We start from the raw sequence: 23420 nt of genomic DNA, 5'->3' as shown, positions 1-23420 counted from the left end.
TGCCCAATCTCAGGTAATAATAAATAACCAACCTGGGACATTATTATTATTATTATTTTAAGTAGTTTGTGTTAACAGATGGTAATAAATCTCCCCACCCATTGTTCAAACATCCCCTCATGAATGAGTGTGCCCTCCAAATACACATACACATTAAAGTGGTTGAGTCCTTGCTTAGTTTTCAGACAGACAGGTACATGTGTAGGACAAGCTACCACAAGGTGGTTTCTCTGGCCTCATGCACTGACCATACAAACAAAGGTTATGAGACCAGCATTGTCCCTTTGCTGAGAGGTCTTAGTCCTTCATCTCAAGCAGTAGGGATTCACACTTTGACATCAAGACACTTCAAGGTCAAATACCTCAAATGACCTTGCAATGAGTTTCTCTACAACAAATGGCTTGCACAGGTAATTGAACTTCCGTGGACTTCTGGCACACAGTGCAGGCTTTTCCAGTCCAGGTCCTGGATTGAGTGGAGAGATATCTTGCTATCTGTTTTGGCAACTCAGGTTACCAAACATGCTCCGGAAATTAGTTTGAACAAATACTGGGGCATTTTGTTTTAAATTTCCTCAGTGTGAAACACAATACCAATAGTAAAAATTTTCTTACCATGATTATCAAAGTTACAATCCCCTCCCCCTCTTAATTTTGCTACTTAAAAATATGGAAAACTCCCAACCATCTTTAATACTAACTGGTTTGCAGTGATGAAATTGTCCTAGCCATGTGAGAAATGTTTGCATAAGTGGAGGCAATACACCTAGTCCCCAGATGAAACCTCTGTACCAGTCATCAATATACCTTTATGCTGTGCAGCTTCAATTTACCAGTCTTGCAACCTCTCGGTGTTTACATTCATGCATAGTGAGGGCAAATTGGTCCAAACAGTTGTGAAATAATTTTTGTTCACTTGCACCAAATCACACTCAGCTGTAAGGGTGTCAACGCATTTTCACTTTAGGGAACAACTATGCCTTGTAACGTGAGTACTGTAACATTTGAAACTACTTGAACCATCTTTCATTCATTGTAGTGAAAATCAGAAGCAAGAGCGCTCTGATCAATGGATCGGATTCTCCTCACATTCCTATAGTATAAACCAGGGAACAAAATCACACTGGAGTCTAGGGTCTTGAATTCCCTCTCATTAACCATAGTATTAATAAGATGTAACTTGACTGCAGCCAATACAGCTGATTTTTCTCTCATTCATCCCTGGTAAGTTACCAATTACACTTTGTAGCCAGAGGGTAAGTGGCAAATATACAACCGTTTTTCTACTAGTCTTTGTTAGACCACAAAATTTTCCATCTTCACAGTCTATGTTAGCAAGTGTTGACGAATATGGCATCTCACCCCAAGGCACAGTAAATCTTAGACCAAGGCACATGCATTTTCATCATAGGTGGGCAAGAAGGGCCAGGAATATGAACAATTGAAATGAGGACATAAGCCTGCCCTGCACCTTGCTACTGATTGATTCCCTTCCCTGGCCTCATTTCTATTACAAACTAGAACATCCTGGCAGGTTAACAGTCTGGTGCTCCAGAAATAATCAAGGGCCAAGTTTAAATCAGCTTCTTATTAATGATGAATTCTGGACTCCTGCACTTATCATCCCCCTTGTATTTATGTGAAGGTGACCATACTAGCTGACTAATGCTAAAGATCTGGGTTCTAGTCTCCCCTCAACTAGAGGGCAATAGAAACTACATCTCCTGCTTTCCAGCAAAGTGCTTTAGTCACCAACTCATGAGCTAGGTACTGTGTCTTTGGAGCTGGCCCACTGAGCTGCCTGGAAGAGAGATGTTGGGCCAAGAGAAAGCAGGCAAGCCCAAAGGGTTTCTGGATGCAAAGATAAGCCCTGAAATGTTTGGTCCCCAAGCCATGCCACTGGTTAGCTGGGCTCAGGAGCCCAGCTGAAATATGTTTGAGTTGAAGAAATAAAGTTCCTCATATCATCCCTGAGTGTGAAGGTTGAAGTCACAAATGTCTGCCATCTGCATACAGAACTACCAAGCACCTCTGCTATAAAACCATCTCCTCAAACTCCTTGCATGATATAGCCAGAGGCGTCATGGCAGCCCCAAAAAACTAACAAGAAAAAAAAATGAAGACCTCTGCCCAGTGAAAGGAGACCATGGGTAGCAGTGAACTCTTGCTTTTCTATCTTGCTTCTCCAGGATCCAACCAAAGAGCCACTAAGCACAACAGCTTTGCAGTTTTCTTTCTTGGACTCCTCATTTGATATGGCCTAAGAGGGGTCACAGCAATTCCCCAAATTAAAAAAAAAAAAATAGAACATGGAGCCAAGAGGGCCTCAAGTCAAAGCAGTAAGTGAGGAGGTTGGTATCAGGACCGCAGCCAAGCTGGCAGCAGTGGTAGCTGCTCATGCACTCCCCTTGTAAAATCCTGGATCTGCCCCTGCAGGCACCCATCTTTACTGACACTCCTGCCACTCAGACTGAAGCACAGACTAGAACCGGAGGCTTGGCTCTCCAAGATGAACTCATGAAGGGGGGCAGAAAAAGAAGGGTGTCCAGAGGTAAATTCAGGGGCAGAGTGCAGGGTCAGGATCTGGGGATCACATGCCAGATGACCAAATCTGAGGGACCATCCACAGGGCAAAGTCCAAAAGCAGTGATGAACTGGCATCGGGTTCCAGGAACCAGATCCACAGGGAAATACAGACTAGAAGTCCAGGAACAGGGACTTATGGAGGCTGTGGGGAGAAGCTGTGTGGACTGCCAGGCAATGTTAGGGATGGCAGCTGTCCCCTGTTTTCAATGACTACTTCCAGACACCAGGGAAAACCTTGGGGAGGTTCCTGCAGATGAATACCCTGGACAAGTGGGGGAAAATGCAGCATATGGGGAGGGAGCAGGGACCCATTACCCCATGCAGCCACTCCCCATAACCCCTGGCTGAAGCTAGTCCTGGGGCTTCCCCGGACCTGGAATCACCTTGGAACAGCAGCAGCAGTTGGATACCTGGTGCCTCTGCTCCCTGCCTCACCCCTAGAGTCCAGAAGCAGGTGCTGGAAGGGGGGCAGCAACCCACACTGCTGCTTACCAAGGGCCTCAGCTCAAGTGCGTGAGGAGCAGCCCTCGGGCTCTGTCACCACTGGGTCAGCCAGCAACAGTGGCAACTCCTGCTGGTGAAGGGAAGAGCAGTTGAGGGAAGGGGGTGTGAAGAACAGTGAGGGAACTCTTACCTGCTTCCCTTAGCAGCTGCTCTGGCTTGCTCTGTAATCTCTCCTGTGGCACTGCTGGCATCTTCCACACCTCATATTCAAATTCCTAGATCTGACCATGACTGCAGGACACACTGTGGCACAATCAATCCCATGACAAATGAAAACACTACCTTTTAGCCTTGGTTAACAGATTGTTCCATGTACTGACTGATGTTTAATCAGTGGTGCACTCTTCCAGCCCTGTAGCTCAGCACACTGGAAGAATTTTTCCAGAGTATCCCTCCCCATAGCACACTGATATTTTTTTCTGTTCCAGGGACTCACCCTCTGGTGCATGACACTAGCCTGTAAGCTTCAAAGCCACCTCTGCCCAGACCTTTGGAAAGATCTCATAGTTGGTATTTCAAATGTTTTGCAGCACAGAGGCCAACATTAATAGAAGGTTACACATAGTAGCATCCAGTAGGCCTGTGTGAAGCAGCTAGTATTCACTTTGGATTCGGATTCAGCCAGTTCAGGGGACATTGATTTGATTCAGTGTTTTGAGTTACTGTCCCAAGTCAATTTAGCCAAATCTGATTCAGCAATTTGGCTGCTGCTGAATCGGCTGAATCTCCAAATTGGACAGACTCCATCCCCCACCTGCTCTCCCAGCCCCATCAATGGCTGCCTTACTGAGCCCCAGCTACCCATTCTTTAAAAAAAACAAATGAAAAAAACCTGGCCCCCCTCACCTCACCAGCTCCTGCAAGGAGGGGTGCAATCTCCAGAGTCCCCCACTTCCTCCCACTACCCCATGGGAGGCTCTGCCATGAGCCCCCATCCCCGTCCCGCTCTCCCAGCTCTTTAAAAAAAAAAAAATCCCCCCTACACTGGCTGCTACCAGACAGTGGGCAATCCCTGCCCCCCTGATTCCCCCCCACTGCCACGAGCCCCCTACCCCTGCCTGCACTCCCAGCCCCCCAGCCCCTTCATGGCTGCCCCCAGCCCCAGCTCCTGACTTTTTAAAAACACAAAAAAAGCCCTGACTTCAAGGGTTCCTGCCAGGTGGGGGGGCGATCCCTGCTGCCCTCCACTGCCCCACGCTGTGTGAGAAGCTCTGCCATGAATCCCCAGAAGCCCCAACAGCTGCTGCAGCATCTGGTGAGTGGGAGCTTTTTTTTTAAGAGCCAGGAGCTGGAGCCAGGTGGGGCAGCCATGAGGTGGGGAGGAAGGCTGGGAAAGCAGGCAGGGGATGGGTCCTGGTAGAGGTCCACCCATGGTCCCTTCTCCGCTCCTCCAGCTCCCTAATTATCAGTACAGAGTCTGGGTCCAGTTCCCTGTGGAGGTGAGCAGGGACTGCCCAAATCTCTGAAACTCTCTGAATTTTTCTGAATCAATTCGGAGAGCTTCAGATAGATGTGGTCCTTTTTATTGGTCTCCTGATTCAATTTGAGTTTGGAGATTTGACTGCTGAATCAGGCTGAATCTCCTCCAAATTGAATCAGCACCTGAAGCTTTGCACAGTTTTAGCCTCCATGTACACCGCAGTGTTTTCCACTGTTTCCTGAGATGTGCAAAAGAAAGCACTTCACAGTCATCCAGCAGCTTCTGAGCAAGTAGTTGAAGAATGCCTTCAATAGTTTCCAAGTGTCAGTCATTCTGAGCCATGGCAGAAGTAGATAAGCAGGTCCCCTCTGTGGTTATTTAGCAGCAATGATCACCCTCTCTAGCACGATGCCAGGAGTTCTGTAGGCAAATCACACCCACATCATCAAGGGCACCAGGTCAGAATTCCAAAATATCTTGATTTCATGGACCTTGCCCAACTACTTGGTACTCACATGGGTGAACCATCCCTGGGTGCCCTGCAGCAAGTTGAAGAAGAGAAGTAACTTTAACCTGCCTTGTCCTCATGTACACTATGTGAAGTAATCCTCCTCTGTTTGTCCCTGGATTGGGACATTCCAGCCATCCCTCTGATTTTCACTCTGCTACTATTTGGTTCAACCTGGTCACCTAGGTGACTGGGGTATAAAAATTCCTGGAGGGAGTGTTCTCTCTGCCTCCAGCAGCATTTTGGAACAAAGAAGCCACGAGCCTCCAGAAAATCCCTGGATGAATCCTTAACTAACAACATGAAAACCAGCTAGTAGATTAGGACTAAGTAATTCAGTCACAAATTAAAAGGGTCCCTTTGCCCATAATTGTAAGACTCTAATTATTTTGCTTTGCTAAAAGTGTTCTTAATTCCTTTGTCTACCCCCCACCCCAACTCTCACTTTCCCTGATCAGAAAATTTATCGGGTTACAGCATGCTCGGCTATGAATTCCTTAGGGGAGAGACAGAGCTTTTTTGTCCTTTTGCTCGGCTGGCTAATGTGGGCTTGGCTCTTTACTTTCCTCCATCACAGGAAGCTATCTTTGGATGGTTCAGGTGGAAAGAAGCACCCCAAAATATTACTATGGGGAAAGCACCCAGAATGCTTGCAGGATCTGTGTACCCCAAGCTGCACAGAGCCCTAACAGAGACCAGTGCCCAGGTGGTGGCTGCATTACCACAAGCCTGTGGATGTTCTCCAGGAATGGGGACAGCTGGACATAGGGTCCCCAGGGGAGATGCCAGAAGTGGGGTTTTAGGCCTGGCACAGTGAGGTGGGTGGCTCTCTGCCACACAAGATGGGAAGCCTAAAAAAATAATGGGCCTACTTCTATAAAACAAGATCATATTAGTCTTAAAACACTGTCACTCAGGATGAAACCAATAACCATATTTGGGGTCAGGAAGGAATTTTACCCCATGGTCAGATTGGTATGGACTATGCAGGGAGGGGTTGCCTTCCTATGAACCAGGGGATATGGCCCTCTAGATTAACAACCTTTTATAGAAGTATGATATAGGCTGCAGTGGTTCCCCTGCTTTATGTGTGGCACCTTTATAGATTAAGGTTTAATGTCTTGTGTTTTGTCAGCGCTGACAGTAGTTTTATGAACAGTTAACATTTTAGATATGTTTAGGATGGTTTGAATAGGGATGATCCTGCCTCAGGCAGGGGTTAGGACTAGGTGACCTCTAGAGGTCCTCCTCCAGGACTGCTTCTCTCATTCTCTCTCACAATCTGTTACTGGAATATTCTTCTGCATGTCCCTACAATGTGGTTCATTAAGATACGTAACATCCACACAGGCCACCTCTGCATGTAAAGACTGCTGAAGACCTTTAAAAACATGGGGATGAATCTTGTCTCTCTTCATGTGCCTATATCACAAGCATTTGGATGCTTAACTGCAGTTCTTGACACTTGGGAACAGTTTGAAATTCTACTTTTCCTTGTGGACAAAGAGAATGACCCTGCAGTTGTATCTGTTGGAAATACACTGGCAGAGGAACGTTGCATCTTGTAGCCCAATAACCCAGTACTTAGGACACTTGCATACAAGTAGGAAACCTAGTCCCAAGGCCACCATTACCCAGAGGGCTTTTAAACTTGTTCCTCCCACACTCATATGTTCAAACTACTAGACCAATAAGCATTGCTCTCACAAACCACCTTGAAACTGTGAACTCCCACTGTAAATGGTATTGGTTTTAGTGATCATTGATTCTTTAGGGAGATCAACTCATGAGAAGTCAATGCTTCTATACATACCAGATGCTAATGAGGATGTTAAGAGAAATAAAATGCACCATACTCTAATCATGCTGAGATTTTAAATGTTATTGCTCAACTCTTAAACCTTTTCCTCTGACACTTCTGAAATTCAACTTAAAGAGGACACATGACTTTTCTTTAACCTCTCAGATTTATTATCACACTGTGCATCTTGATCTCTACATTCTTTTTGCTGATTTCATTATTTAAAGTGTATCTGCAGAAGACAGAAAATACTTCAGCAAAATCTCTACTCTTTAAAAATAAGAGAAAGGGTAAGTGCTCACTGTATACCATTCCATTAAAATACTTTTGGTGGGTGGCAAGGGGCTCTTATTTATAAGATGAATCCAGACAAACACTAATAAAAGATAGATTCCTTTCAACTTCAGGGAAGATTTTTGATCATGTCTATGTAGGAAATTCAGAATAGAAATGGTATTTATTCTTTTCTGTGCCACTAATGTACTATATGTCTTCTAACAAATAATTTTACCTCTCAGTGTTCCTGTGTGTTCAGTTTTAAAGTGGGGATTCTTTCAATTTCTCCCTCTCTCTCCCATTTCCCAAATTCTTGATATTTTAATGCACCATGTGGTTATTTTAATCCTAACTTTTTTTGTCTTCCCTATGTCCATAAAACAGAGCGGACATTCTGTAACAATGGAAACAGGGAACAGGACAATGACTACTTATTTCATCATCCTGGGCTTTCCCAGTCTTCAGAAACTGCATCTTTTGTTATTCTTTGTTGTCCTGACCATCTATCTCCTGACCCTGGCTGGACATATTCTCATCATCATATTAGTACGTGTAGACTCACGTCTCCACACCCCCATGTACTTCTACCTCAGCAATTTCTCCTTCCTGGAAATCTGGTACACCTCCAATATCATCCCCAAGATGCTGAAAGTCTTCCTGGGAAATGACAAGTCTATCACCTACACTGGATGCATTACACAGCTGTACTTCTTCATGTCCTTGGTGACTGCTGAGTGCTTTATCTTGGCTATCATGGCATGTGACCGCTATTTAGCCATTTGCCACCCACTGCAGTATCCAACACTTATGGACAATAAGGTTTGCCTTCGACTGGCTCTTTGTTCTTGGGTAGGTTCCTTTCTGGTCATAATTCCACCTCTGATCTCACTGTGCAAGCTGTCTTTCTGTGGGCCCAATGAGATTAACCACTTCTTCTGTGATGTGTCACCTTTATTGAAACTCTCCTGTGTGGACCCACATGAGGCTGAAACAGTTGACTTTGTTGTGGCCACTAGTGTCCTTGTGAGCTCCATTGTCCCAGTTGTGGTTTCCTATGCCCTTATCATTGTCACCATTCTGAAGATGCCCTCAGCCACCGGGCGCCAGAAAGCCTTCTCTACTTGTGGCTCCCACCTGGTTGTGGTGTCTGTCTTCTTTGGTACCCTGATATACATGTATGCACGCCCAGGCTCCCTTGACTCTGAAGATTTCAGCAAGGTATTGTCTGTGTTCTACACCGTGGTGACCCCAATGCTAAATCCCATCATATACTGCCTAAGGAACAAGGATGTCAAAGAGGCCGTCAGAAGAGCAGTGAAAGGCAGTCGTGCACTCCTGGGAATATTTTTTAGCAGGGTCTTGCCACTGAGTTGAATACAAATGCAGTAAGCAAGGAGGGGGTGAGTCACTGATGCTAAAACCATGTTTCAGTATGTAAATTTTTTTTTTCCTTTCAATTCAGTTCATTTTGCATCTCTCTCTCATGTGCAGGAAGCCAGAAAATATAATCCTAATAATATATTTAGCTAATACTCATGTTTATAGTCTTTATAATAATTCACTTGTCTGCTGCTCAGTATAGGAATTTATCATTCATCTCTATAAATAAATAACTTACTGTCTTAGAGTAACTTTCTTACCCTGTCTGGTCTGGTCCATATACTCATCACTATAATAGTTTTCTGGGTTTTCACTGGAATAATCCATTCCCTGTTATTATAATACATTTTTTATTTTTTGAAAATTTATACATAAAAAGATGTGTTTTCATCTATAGGATTTCTATAATAAATAAATAACTACTACTGCAATTTAGTTAATATACCTCTTTCATTTCTAAAAGATTGATGAACAGAGCTTTGAAGTATTTTGGGGGACTTCAAAACAGTTTCCTATAGAACACAGGGATTAATCTGATTTTTATCCAGAAAACAGTAAGAAAAGAGCAACAGTATAAAATAACAAACAAATGAGAGACATGGTATTCATCTGTTATATGGGAAATATAGATTAATGATCTTCCTCATCTTCTTTCAAAGCACAAATGTGAACCTGTATAACCTACATTACGTGAGAATGCACCAAACCATTAGATTACTAACATTTCTGAGAGTGAATATCCTGTTTCCCTATTTATAGATTCCATCTTGGACGTAAGAACCTTTCCCTGCTTAAATGTTTCACTGGCAGTGGTATGTTACAATTAAAAGTTTTCAGGAACAATGAAATCATGAAAAGAATCAGCATCTTGCATCTATCACAAAATGTGATAAAGAGTGAGATTCTGTTTTTTTCTGCTCCTCTGACCAGATAAAGAATTATTGCATTCAAAGCTCCACACACCACGACAAAGTGTGGAGTGACTCCAGTCTTTTACCCCAAGTAGCTAAGTGGCTGAGACAATCACCTAGGAAGCTAAAGGATGTTGTTTTTAAGGCTACATTTACTTGTGTAGAGTTGAACCTGCACCTCTTACTTCCAAGCACAATGCTGAGAGACATGAGAGCAAGACAGATGGAAGATGTGTGGGGACTGAAGGCAGAGAGGAGGTCTGGGTCGTGTGGCTCAGTGGGTTAGTATACAGAAAGTGTGTGTATGTGTTATGGCTGCCAATGCATGTGATTAAGTCAATGGGACTGTGTAACTGCAAATAGACATCCATGTGCACAAGGCTGTATGTCCAGGAACAGAATTCCCCTGGGTATGTAAGTGCCAAAAAAGGTTTCTTTTCTTTTCTCTTCCCCCCACCCCCACATTGCTCTCCCTGCTTTCTTCTTCCATCTGAATCACTGAACATTGGTAACAGAGACAAAGGGAAGTTTTTTTAGGGCTGCTGGTGCTCCCCCTGATACTTAGAAAACTTCTTGGTATCTGGCTGGTGGGTCTTCCCCTGAATCAAACCAATTTATCCAGTTAGTCTGGAAAAATATTTTAAGATCACAACGACAGGGAGCACTAAGGTTTTTGTCCTCTTCTGTGGTGCTGGGTATTGTCTCAGTCCTAGGAACATCTGAGCATATTTTGTCCTACCAAATTATCAAATAGTGCAGTGACCAAGGACCCTTGGTCTCACCTACTTTATATATGGTAATATGGTAACAATTGTGGGAGTGGTTTTTGGGGTTTTTTTAATTATAAAGTGCTTTGTAACAATGATTTGTGATCTATTACAACCTCCTCCCCTTCTCCTTGAAAATCAAGGAGAGAGGGAGAGCTCAAAACAACCAGCTAAATTTAACAACTTTATAGAAAAAATACAATTATAGATTTAAGCAGATAAACATTCAATTCGTAGGCTAGAGTTGACAGGAAGTTCAGTAATTTAATTTCCTATTGACTGATATATTTACTCCATCAATCTACCTTTATGCTGTGCGGCTTCAATTCACCAGTTTTTTGCACACTTTCACTATTTATATTCATGCATAGTGAATATAAAATGGTCCAAAGAGCTATGAAATCAATATTATTCACGTGCGCCAAATCACACTCAGCTTTAATGGTACTAATACATTTGCATTTGGGGAACAACCTTACCTTGGAATGTGAGTACTGTAACATTTTATAGTACTTGAAACATCTCTCATTCATCAAGGTGAAAATCAGGAGTAAAATTCTTAGAGTCAATACATTTGATTCTCCTCACATTCAGCTACTATACACCAGGAAAAAAAATCACACCGGAGTCTAGGGTCTTGAATCCTCACTCATTAACCATAATATAAATGAGAAGTAGCTTGACTGGAGCTAATGCAGCTGATTGTGTTCTAACTCATCCTAGGATAAGTCAGGATTACACTTTGTAGCCAGATAGTAAGTGGCAAAAAATACAACTGTTCTTCTAATATCTCTGTTAGACCACACATTTGACCATCTGCATCTTCTCTGTCTTCTGTAAAAGAGTGGAATCAATCCAATTTGCTACTCTGCATATGAATGTAATATATGGTACATGACACTCTCCCAATTAAGAGCCAGTGGCTATGTCTACACAAGATGCTGACTGTGCAGTTGTTACTGCGCAGTCATTTAGTACTTGTATAAACACTTGCTAAATGACTGCAGTTACCAGAGTTATTGCACAGTCATGCCAAGGAATGGCTCTTTTATGATGCTGACTGTTCAGTAGCTCATGACTACTGCACAGTAGCATTTTGTCATACTTCCTGCCATGCGACATGCCTGCACGGTAGTCACGGGCTACTACACAGTCAACGTCTTGTGTAAACATGGCCAGAGGGAAATATTCTGCTCTCAGTTACACTGGTGTAAATTTAGCATAACACCTTTCATGCTTGTCCATCAAGAGTAAATATACACAGGTGTGATCTACGGCAGAACTTCCTTCACTCAAATGGAAAGGGAATTAGGTTCACATACTACAAGGACTGGGTGTGCAGGAAGAAATATTCCCAAATCTATTTTAGCTTGAGGCCTACTTCTTATGGTGATGATCCTCCAAAGAGTCTCTCTAATGTAAAGATCCCTTTCTTTGTATAATCTCTGTGACAAGAAGAGTTGTTGTGTACAGTAAAAAAAAAATGTATTCATGTGGAGAAAAAACAATGTATGACTAGCTCCAGTGGTACCATTATTTAACTCCCCCATTACCTTCACTTCCTGAATGCAGCATGTTGCCAGTTTTAGCAACAAATCTTACATCACTTCATATAACGTGGACTCTACTAAACCTTCAAGACCTTATTCAGGTTGGATTGTTCCTTCCCATTCCTAATTTTGGCATCCCCAAAACATGTGAAATAATCACATAGGTTAGTATGCAAAGTCTATTCATTAGGGTTGTGTGGTGAGAAGCTTCAGGTGCTGATTCAATTCAGAGGAGATTCAGCCAGATTCAGAGAATGAATCTCCGAATCCAAATCTAATCAGGAGACCAGTGAAAAGGTTCGAATCAGTTTGAAGCTCCTAAAATTGATTTGGAAAAGATTCAGAGAGCTTTGGCAATTTGGGCAGTCCTAGCTCGCTGCCAGAGAGAGCTGGACCTGGACTCCATGCTGGTAAGTAGTGGGTGGGGGAAGGGAGCTGGTGGAGTGGGAATGGGACCATGGGGGACCCCTGCCAGGCTGCATCCCCTGCCAGCCCCACAGGAGTGCTTCCAAACACAACCCTGGTCCGCTCTCCAAGCACCACCCCCCCCATGGCTGCCCCACCTGGCCCCAGCTCTTTAAAAACAATCCCTAGTTACTGGCTGATTCCAGGTGGGTGGCAATCCCCACTTCCTCCCACTTCCCCATGTTGTGTGGTGGGCTCATCCATGAGCCCCCCAGCCCCCGCCCACTCTCCAAGTCTGCCCCCCCCATGGCTGCCCCACCTCTTGGCTCTTAAAAAAAAAAAAAGGCCTGCATTCACTGGCTGCTGCAGCCACCATTGGGGAATCTGGGGGCTCGTGGCAGAGCCCCCCATGCAGCGTGGGGCAGTGGGGGGCAGTAGGGATCATCCCCCCCTCCTGGCAAGACCTGATGAGTGCAGGGATTTTTTCTTTTTTTTAGGAGCCAGGAGCTGAAGCCAGGTGGAGGGCAGCCATGGGGGCAGGGCTGGGAGAGTGGGCAGGGGTTGGGAGGTTCATGAAAGAGCCCCCCACATGGTGTGGGGCAGCAGGGGGCAGCAAGACTATCTTTTAGCTTGGCTACCCCGCTTGAGCTGAGTTAACCTTGGGGTTTTCATTAACTTCTAAGTAACTTCTAAGATAAAAAGCGCCAGTAAGTGGTCCTTCAGTATCCCATGGAGGCATGTGGAGTAGTTGTCATCCAGGATTCAGTGGCCCTGAACTGGGAGCTGAAAACAGTTGTGTGATAGGTTGGTGAGAATGGGGAAAGTGGGGAGGGTGGGAAAACAGTTGAAAGGAGTAGGATATCCAAAGAGAGGGAGGAACAGGGAAGGCATAAAAGGGAAGGGGTAGGAGTGGAAGAGGAGTGTGTGGTGGGGAGTTGCAGGATTGCTCCCTCCCACTTGGGGCCACTAGCAACCAAACAAGGACAGGTAAGGGGGAGAGGTCCTGACCACTGCCACTGCTGTCCACAGCTAACCTTGTATGGGGGAATTCCCAGGACCACCTCTGCTACAGTGCATCCAGGGGCTGTAGGGACCAGCTGTGTGGACTGTCAGGCAGAGCTGCTGATGCTAGTAGCATCAATGGCAGCTGCATCCCACCCCCTGATTCCAATGCTTCTTTCCTGTCCCTAAGAAAAAGAGACTGAGACTTGAATCTTCCCCTGCCCTGGAGTGGATTTGGTACAGCAGCAGCAGCAGTGTAATTACAGGTGGTGCCCCTTCTCCCTGTCTGCTCCCCAGGGTCCAGGAGCAGGTGCTGGAAGGAGGCACAAAATCCCACACTGTCACCTACCAAAAGCCTCAGCTGAAGTGAGGCAGGAGCAGTCCTGAGGCTCTACCCCATGACTAGGTCAGCCATCAACAGTGGTGGCAGTGGGTGGGCAGTGCTCATGGGTTCATCCCACACTCTGCCCAAGCTGGGCAGCACCTGTTGGCACTGTTTTCCTTCGGTACCTGGTGCAGTTGCCACATTCACCCCTGCCTTGCTCTGGCACTGCCAGTGGGGAACATCTTACCTGTTTTCCCTAGCAGCTGCTGTGCCATGGTGTGTAAAATCCCCTAAGGCACTGCTGGCATCTCTTGCACTCCCTTTTCAAATTCCTAGATCTGCATCAGAGGTAGATGTACCCTCTGGCTCTTAATTTAGAGAGCTTCCTGTATGTTATATTGCATTAATATGCATAGCGGCAAATTGGTCCAATTCCACTCTTCCACAGAAGACAGAAAACATGCAGGTGGCAAATATGTGGTCTAACAGGGCATTTATACATATACATTTGTCTGCTCTGATGCGTCAAATTGAGATCCAGCATGTTGGATCTCAATTGAGTCTGCTTTGCATGTGATCAGACACCCCTGGAGCTGTGTCACATACATTTGTATAAACAATAGGGGTGTGTGAAACAAGCTGTATTCAGCCTAAATTGGGGACAGTGATTCGATTTGTTGTTTCGGATTGCTGTCCCTGAATCGATTCAGCTGCATCTGAATCTGAAGATTCGATGCTGATTTGGAGAATCAGCGATTTGGACATAGACACAGCTTTAAAGGTTTTTTTCTATATACCTTGAGATGTGGCTCATGAATGCTGTGATGCTGGGGCAGATAGAGCACATGGCAGCAGTGAGCTTTTGAATTAAAATGCCTTTAATGTGTTTTAGTTCAAGAGAATGCCACTGCCATTTTCTCAGTGGTAACGCACATTTTGCCATTTATACAAATGCATGTGCCACACCACTGGGCACTTTTAAAAGCACCTGGTGATCTTGCTCAAGCATGTGTATATATGCCCACAGGGATAGTAGAAAAATGGTTGTATTTTTGCCACTCACTATCTGGCTACAAAGTCTAATTCCTGACTTATCTTGGGATGGGTAAGAGAAAAATCAAATGCATTGGCTCCAGGGAAGTTACTTCTGATTTACACTACAGCTAATGAGAGGGGATTAAAAACCCTAGACTCCAGTGTGATTTTTTTTCCTGGTTTTCATGACCTGAATGTGAGGAGAATCAGATCCATTGACTCTAACACTGTTACTCCTGATTTTTGTCATGATGAATGACAGATGATTGAAGTACTGGCAAATTTTACAGTACTCACATTACAAAGTATAACTGTTCCCTAAAATGCAAATGCATTGACATCCTCACAGTTGAGTGTCATTTGGTGCGTGTGAAGAATATTGATTTCTTAACTGTTTGGACCATTTTTCACTCACTATGCATACATGGAAATGGCAAGAGCTTTCAGTAAAAAGGTTGCACAGGATAAAAGTATGTTGATGGCTAGAAATGAGGGCTTGATTTGAGGACTATCTATGTTGCCTCTACTTATGCAAACATTTCTCACATGGCTAGGACAATTTCATCATTACAGGCCAGTTAGTCATGAAGATGGTTGGAAATTTTCCATATTTCCAAGTAGTAACAATAGTTTGCCATGAAATAGTTACCATGAAAATCATGGTAAGAACATTTTCATGTTGGTGTTTGGTTTCACATTAAGAAAATTAGAACAAAATGCCTCACTTAGTATTGGGCCAAACTGTAGTTTCAGTGGCATTTATGGTAACCTGAGTTATAACAGCTACCAACCGAGATGCCTCAAATGGTCATATTTTCATACAGAATGGAATAAAAGCCTCAGATTTTTTTTTTTTAATTTAAAAGCAGCATGTGTTAATGAGTAGCAATATATCTCCCAGTCCCATGCAGGAGCTGGACTGGAAAGGCCTGCACTGTATGCCAGTAGTCCATGGGACATAAATTCCCTGTGCAAGCCATCTAGCCTTTTAGGGAAACACATTGCAAGGTCACTTGAGGGATTTGAACTTTGAGCCTTTTGATGTCAGAATGTGAATGTGAAGGACTAAGACGTGTTAACAAAGGGATAGTACTGGTCTCATAACCATATTTTGTACTGTCAGTGCATGAGGGAAAGAGACCACCTTGTTTCAGCAATGTGTCCCACCCAAGATGGGCTGCAGTACACTTTACCCATGCCCTGTGTGCCCGTATCTACAGACACACTCAGTGGTGAGGTCACGCATAAGCATACCTTTCAGGCCACCTGCCAGTCCTTGCTGTTTAGTGGATCTGGGAGCAGCCTCTCAGGATGGGCCTCTGCAGCTTCATCAGCATACTCCCAGATTTAGATTGTGCCATGTGGATGGGACATGATTGAGCCATCTTGTCCTGGACGTGCCACCACTATGGTATAAATAAACCCTTTGCATTTGAATCCCCAATCAGCAAAAGAGGAATATGAAAGTGATACAGATTTGCATCCAGTCCCATGTACTTGCAGACAATAATTGGTCCAAAAGCGTCCAGAAGAATATTTAATCTGACCCCTAGTTCTTAGTAGTCTAAAACCACAGCTGTTAAAAGGTCCTGTGGAAGCAGAACTTCTACAAATTAAGTAAACACCTATTGTGAGTCAAGTCCAACAGGACTAAGTGAAGCCATCCGTTGGTAATAGTTTCCAGAAAGGAACAGCTACAGTATGCTGATGATTTGTTTTGCTTTGAGATTAAGCGGAAAAATCCTAATTGTTTAGTGATTTACAATCCTATTGAAATAATAGCTTTTCCTTTCTTAATTTAGCATGGTAAGATAAATGTATGCTAGATTGAGAAGAAATGAGGAGTTCAGAGTGGTTTTGGGATTCATTGGAACCAATGACCTAAACGACCAACTTGCTTGTACCCACTGTAGACCTTTCAGTCAGTGGTAAATTAGATTATTGAACTTCCTGCCATCTGTAGCCTACTAATTTAATGTTTACATGATTAAATCTATGATTGAATTTTTCGATGAAGTTGTTAAATTTAGCTGGTCATTTTCAGCTCTCGCTCTCTCCCCTTGATTCCCTGACCATCAGGAGAAACAGAGGAGGTTGTCACACATCATTATTACAAAGCGCTCTAAATTTAAAGAGGAAAAAAAACACTCCCACAACGGTTACTATATATAAAGTAGGGGAGACAAGGGTCCCATCAACTCCTTGGTTACTGCAGTATTTGCTAATTTGCCAGGGTAAGATATGTTCAGCTTTTCCAAGGACTGGGACAATACCTGGTACCACAAAGGATGACAAATACCTCAGTGCTCCTAGTGAATGTGATCTGAAGAAATCATTCTGGACCAACTGTGGAGAGAGTGGTTTGACCCAAGGAAAGATCCGCCACCCAAATACCAAGGAGGTTTCTAAGTATCAGGGGGAGCACCAACATCCCTAACCAAACTCTCCCCTGTGTCCATTATCAATGTAATTCAAAAGGAGGAAGGCAGCAGGAGGACGGATGGGAGGGGCTGGAGAGGAGAGAAAAGAAAAGAAACTAAAATAATTGAAATGAAACAAAATAAAATGAAACCTTTTTGGCCCTTACATACCCAGGGGAATTCTGTTCCTGGATACCCTATGCACATGGATGACTACGTGCAACTACATAGTCCCATTGAATTAATCGCATGCATTATCAGCCATCATGTATACACATACAATCTGTAGCCTAGTTCACTGAGCCACACAACCCAGGCCTCTTTTCTACCTTCTGGGCCCGCACATCCCCCGTCTATCTTGCTCTGAAGTCTCTCAGCTTCAAAAGGAGTACCAGAGAATGAATGGGATAATGACTCATGGTTTGAGTAGTGTCCTAGGAAGCAAGAGGTGCAGTTTCAACTCCCCACAGGTTAGGTAGCTTAAATACTACATCCTTCAACTTTCTAGGTGATTCTCCCAGTCACTTGGCTATTCAGAGTAAAAGATTGGAGGCCCTGCACAGTTTGCCATGGTGTATGGAAAGCATTAGTCCTTCATACATGCCCAGGATCAGAATCCCCTGTGGTGCCTGAATTCTAGAAATGACAGCTTAAATGACCAGTATTTTGTTTAAACCAACTTCATGGTCGAAAGAAAGTTAAACTAGCTTTTGAATGCAAGAATTCTTTATCTGGTCAGAGGAGCAAAAAATACACAATGTCACTCTTCATGACGTATTGTGATTGATGCAAAATGCTGATTCATTCAAGACAAAACTTTGCATTGTAACATACCATTTTAAGTGAAACATTTAATCAGGAAAAGGTTCTTAGGTCCAGGATGGAATTTCTAGATAGGGAAACACAGGATATTCAATCTCAGAAATGTCAGTAACCGAAGGGCTTGGTTCATTCCCCTGTAATGTACGTTACACAGATGCACATTAGTGTTTTGAAAGAAGCTGAGCAAAATTATTAGCCTACATCTCCAACACCACAGATTAATACCATCATCTCTCATTTATTGGTTTCTAGTGATACACTTTGTATTGATGATCTTTCCTCACTTTTTTCTGGGAAAAAAACATTCAATCCTGTGTTATATGGCAAACTGTTTTGAAGCCCACCCAAATATTTGAAAGTTCTGTTCATATTTCTTTTACAGATGAAGTAATATATTAACTAAATTGGAATTTTAGATATTCATTAATAATAAAAATACTTCATTATCCAAACACGTTTTATGTATAAGTATTTAAACTATAAAACAAAGTATTATAATAAAATAGAATGGACTGTCCCAGTGAAAACCCAGACAGCTATTATAGTGATAAGTATATAGACCAGACTAGACAAGGAAAGAGAGTTGCTGTAAGACAGTAAGTTATTTATTTATGGAGATAAAGTATACATTCCTATATTACTACAAATCCTATAAAAACAGTGTTAGCTAGATATATTATTAGGATCATCTTTTCTCACTTCCTGAACATGAGAGAGAGAGATGCAAAATGAATTGAGTTGAAAGAAAAAATATACTTACTGAAAACTGGCTTTAGTATCAGCCACTTGCCCACTCCTCACTGTACTGCATTTCTCTTCAACTTAATGGCAAGACCCTGCTAAAAAATGATCCCAGTAGTGCATTCCTGCCTTTCACTGCTCTTCTGAGGGCCTCTTTGACCTCCTTGTTCCTTAGGCAGTATATGATGGGGTTTAGCATTGGGGTCACCACAGTGTAGAATACAGACAACAGCTTGCTGAAGTCTGCAGAGTCAAGGGAGGCTGGGCGTGCATACATGAATATCAGGGTACCAAAGAAGACAGACACCACAACCAGGTGGGAGCCACAAGTAGAGAAGGCTTTCTGGCGCCCGGTGGCTGAGGGCATCTTCAGAATGGTGACAATGATAAGGGCATAGGAAACCACAACTGGGACAATGGAGCTCACAAGGACACTAGTGGCCACAACAAAGTCAACTGTTTCAGCCTCATGTGGGTCCACACAGGAGAGTTTCAATAAAGGTGACACATCACAGAAGAAGTGGTTAATCTCATTGGGCCCGCAGAAAGACAGCTTACACAGTGAGATCAGAGGTGGAATAATGACCAGAAAGGAACCTACCCAAGAACAAAGAGCCAGTCGAAGGCAAACCTTATTGTCCATAAGCGTTGGATACTGCAGTGGGTGGCAGATGGCTAAATAGCGGTCACATGCCATGATAGCCAAGATAAAGCACTCAGCAGTCGCCAAGGACATGAAGAAGTACAGCTGTGTAATGCATCCAGTGTAGGTGATAGACTTGTCATTTCCCAGGAAGACTTTCAGCATCTTGGGGATGATATTGGAGGTATACCAGATTTCCAGGAAGGAGAAATTGCTGAGGTAGAAGTACATAGGGGTGTGGAGACGTGAGTCTACACGTACTAATATGATGATGAGAGTATGTCCAGCCAGGGTCAGGAGATAGATGGTCAGGACAACAAAGAATAACAAAAGATGCAGTTTCTGAAGACTGGGAAAGCCCAGGATGATGAAATAAGTAGCCATTGTCCTGTTCCCTGTTTCCATTGCTATATAATGTTCACTCTGTTTTATGGACACAGGGAAGACAACAACAACAAAAAATAAGGATTAAAATAACCACAGGATACATGACAATCTCAAGCATTTAGAAATGGGAGAGAGAGTAAGATTTAAAAAATCCCCACATTAAAACTGAACACACAGGGACACTGAGAGGTAAAATTATTTGTTAGAAGACATATAGTATATTAGTGGCACAGGAAAAAATAAATACCATTCCTACTCCTAACTTTCTATATAGACATGATCAGAAGTCTTTCCTGAAGTTGAAAGGGATCTGTCTTTCATCAGTATTTGTCTGGATTCATCTTACAAATAAGAGCCCCTTGCCACCCACCAAAAGCACTTTAACCGAATAGTATAAAGTGAGCACTTACCCTTTCTCCCATTTTTAAAGAGTAGAGATTTTGCTGAAGTATTTTCTGTCTTCTGCAGATACACTTTAAATAATGAGATCAGCAGAAACAATGTTGAGACCAAGAAGCACAGTGTGAAAATTATTAAATCTGAGAGGTTAAAGAAAAGTCATGTGTCCTCTTTAAGCTGAATTTCGGAAGTGTCAGAGGAAAAGCTTTAAGAGTTGAGCAATGATGTTTAAAATCTCAGCATGGATAGAGTATGATGGATTGTATTTCTCTTAATATCCTCATGAGCATGTGGTATCTATAGAAGTATTTACTTCTCATCAGTTGATCTCCCTAAAGAATCAATGATTACTAAAACCAATAGCATTTTCAAGGGGAATTCACAGCTTCAAGGTGGTGTCTGAGAGCAATGCTTTACCATTGTTCTAGTAGTTTGAACATCTAAATGTGGGAGGAACAGGTTCAAAAGCCCTCTGGGTAATGGTGTCCTTGGAACGGGGTTTCCTACTTGTATGCAAGTGTCCTAAGCACTGGGTTATTGGGCTACAAGATGCAATGTTCCTCTGCCAGTGTATTTCCAACAGATACAACTGCAGGGTCATTCTCTTTGACCACAAGGAAAAGTAGAATCCCAAACTGTTCCCAAGTGTCAAAGACTGTAGTTAAGCACCCAAATGCTTGTCATATAGTCAATGAATGAATGAAAAGGAATGAGCTTCATTCCCATAGTTCTATAGGTCTTTAGCAGACCAAAATGCACAGCTGGCCTAAGTAGACAGTACCCAGGTCCCTGAACCACATTGCTGGGACTAGCAGAAGAAATTGCCAGTAACCTTTTGCATGAGAGAAAATTGATATATAGCAGGCCTCCTCCAATCTTTTGATCATCTCGTCTATCAAGAGCCTGGGATATGCATGAACCTTGGATGGTGCAGCAAGAGGGCACAGCAGCCCCCTGGCTCTCCAGGGACCTAGCATACCTCCTAAGGCTAAAAAGAAAGGCCTACAAAGGATTGAGGATGGAATTCCCCTCCAAGGAGAATTATTCTGCACGGATCTGGTCCTGCAGGGAGCAAACCAGGAAAGCCAAGGCTGCAACTGAACTCCAACTAGCTTTGAGCATCAAGGACAATTAAAAGTCCTTTTTCAGATATGTGGAGAGCCAGAGGAAAAGCAAGGGCAACATTGGACCACTGCTGAACCAGATGGAGCAACTGACACACAGGAAAAAGCCAACCTATTAAATGGGTACTTCGTGCTGGTCTTTCATCAGTCCCATGGGATACCCATGCCCACTATGGGACAGGGAGGTCTGGGTGGGAGAGATCCCCTTCCCTCCATAAATGCTGACCTCATGAAGGAACACCTTGAGAAGCTGGATACCTTCAAGTCAGCCGGCCCTGACAATCTGCACCCCAGGGTACTCAAGGAGCTGGCAAGCATCATAGCCCAGCCCCTGGCATGGATCTTTGAAAACTTCTGGTGCTCTGGTGAAATGCCTGAAGGCTGGAAGAGGGCCAACGTGGTGCCTATCTTCAAGAAAGGGGGGAAAGTGGATCCAGCTAACTATAGGCCCATCAGCCTGACTTCTATCTCAGGGAAGATCTTAGAAAAGTTTATTAAAGAGGCCATCCTTAATGGACTGGCCGATGCCAGCATCCTAAGGGATAGCCAACACAGGTTTCTTGTGGGTAGGCCTTGCTTGACCAAGCTCATTTACTTCTACAACCAGGTGACATATCACCTGGACAAGGGAGGAGAGATTAATGTCATACATCTTGACTTCAAAAAAGCCTTCAATCTGGTATCCCATGATCACCTCTTGGCAAAACTGGCCAATTGTGGCCTTGGGTCCACCATGATCCACTGGCTGGGAAATTGGGTCCATGGCTGGACCCAGGGGTAATAATTGATGGCAGTCACTCATCATGGTGTCCTGTGACCAGTGGGGTCCCCCAAGTCGCTGTCCTTGGACCCATATTGCTCAACTTCTTCATTAATGATGCGGACATTGGAGTCAGGAGTGGACTGGCCAAGGTTGCCAATGACACCAAGCTTTGGGGCAAAGCATCCACACCAGGTGGGTGACCCAGGCTGACCTGGACAGGCTCAGCAAATGGGTGGATGAGAACCTGGTGGTGTTTAACACCAAAAAATGCAAGGTTCTCCACCTTGGGAAGAAAAACCTGCAGCATCCTTATAGGCTCAGCAGTGCTACGCTAGCTAGCACTATGGAAGAAAGAGACTTGCAGGTCATTGTTGACCCCAAGATGAACATGAGCCTGCAATGGGATGCTGCAGCTAGTAAAGCAACCAAAATGCTGGCTTACATCCATAGATGCTTCTCAAGCAAATCCCTGGACATCATTCTCCCCTTGGTGAGGCCGCAGCTGGAGTACTGTGTCCAGTTTTGGGCTCCACCATTCAAAAAGGATGTGGAGAAGCTTGAGATATTCCAGAGAAGGGCCACGCTCATGATCAGAGGTCAGGAAAACAGACCTTACAAAGACAGGCTGAGAGCCATGGGGCTCTTTAGCCTGGAAAAGTGTAGGCTCAGGGGTGATCTGATGGCCACCTATAAGTTTTTGAGTGCTACCAGGATCTGGAGGAATGTTTGTTCACCAGAGTGCCCCAAGGGATGACGAGGTCAAACGGTCAAACTACTGTGAGACTGTTTCAGGCTGGACATAAGAAAGAATTTCTTTACTGTCCAAGCCCCCAAGGTCTGGAATAGCCTTCCATTGGAGGTGGTTCAAGCACCTACATTGAACACCTTCAAGAGTAAATTGGATGCTTATCTTGCTGGGATCCTATGACCCCAGCTGACTTCCTGCCCTTTGGGCGGGGGGCTGGACTTGATCTTCCGAGGTCCCTTCCAACCCAAATGATTATGAAGTCTATGAAATCTATGAATTTCTAGAACTTCAGAAAAAACCTAACAGTGTGGTCATGTTTTGGGAATAGTATAATGGGGCTACACCAGGGGGAAACTTTTTGGGGCAGGAAACCACTGCCAAGACATTCCTTCCTAGTCCACAATACCTGCAGTCACCACCACCTTGAGTTATGGAATCAGAGAGAGAAGGAGGGCTCTATGAGACCTCTAGAGGTCGCCTAGTCCAAACCCCTGCCAAAGGAAGGAACATCCCTTGTCCAAACCACCCTATAATCTAAACTCTTCATAAAATTACCATTAACCTTGACACACCATAAAACATAACACCTTAACCTGCTATAGGTAAAGCAGGAGAGCCCAAGCAGCCAATATCCTGCTTAGATAATTCTAATATATGCTCAAAAGATCCTAGGTGGAAGGTCTTGTCCCATGCTACAGCAGCAGGTAAAACCACATAATTTTTTCAGGCTCCCCATTGACTGAATGAGGAGAGGGAAGGTTCAGATTCTACATCACCTCTTCCTCAACTGGCTGCAGGACATCTAGGCTATCAAGAATGGTTCAGCCATGTGACCACCAAATTGTTTGGCAAGGTCCATTAGACAAAGATATTCTGGTTCTTTAGCCTGGTGCCTGTAATATT

General features: G+C 43.9%; 2 protein-coding genes across 2 annotated transcripts; one reads left to right on the top strand and one right to left on the bottom strand.

The window, feature by feature from the left end:
• Positions 1-7494: 7494 nt before the first annotated feature.
• Positions 7495-8469, top strand: LOC149862614 (olfactory receptor 6F1-like). Its single transcript, XM_090054009.1, has one exon. It carries the CDS (start codon positions 7498-7500, stop codon positions 8467-8469), a length of 972 nt encoding a protein of 323 aa, XP_089910135.1. The 5' UTR covers positions 7495-7497.
• A 10060-nt stretch (positions 8470-18529) lies between these two features.
• LOC149862613 (olfactory receptor 6F1-like) lies at positions 18530-19501 on the bottom strand. Its single transcript, XM_090054008.1, has one exon. The coding sequence runs from the start codon at positions 19499-19501 to the stop codon at positions 18530-18532; it is 972 nt and encodes a 323-aa protein (XP_089910134.1).
• Between the last annotated feature and the right edge of the window lie 3919 nt (positions 19502-23420).

This window comes from Crocodylus siamensis, chromosome 6 (genome assembly GCF_052110815.1).
Source record: "Crocodylus siamensis isolate JL-2025a chromosome 6, ASM5211081v1, whole genome shotgun sequence".
NCBI classification, from domain to species: Eukaryota; Metazoa; Chordata; order Crocodylia; family Crocodylidae; genus Crocodylus; species Crocodylus siamensis.
This window is presented reverse-complemented; position numbering and strand designations above follow the sequence as displayed.

Excerpts from the sequence above, each read along its gene's own strand:
- LOC149862614 (XM_090054009.1), top strand. The coding sequence starts at position 7,498 with ATGGAAACAGGGAACAGGACAATGACTACTTATTTCATCATCCTGGGC.
- LOC149862613 (XM_090054008.1), bottom strand. The coding sequence starts at position 19,501 with ATGGAAACAGGGAACAGGACAATGGCTACTTATTTCATCATCCTGGGC.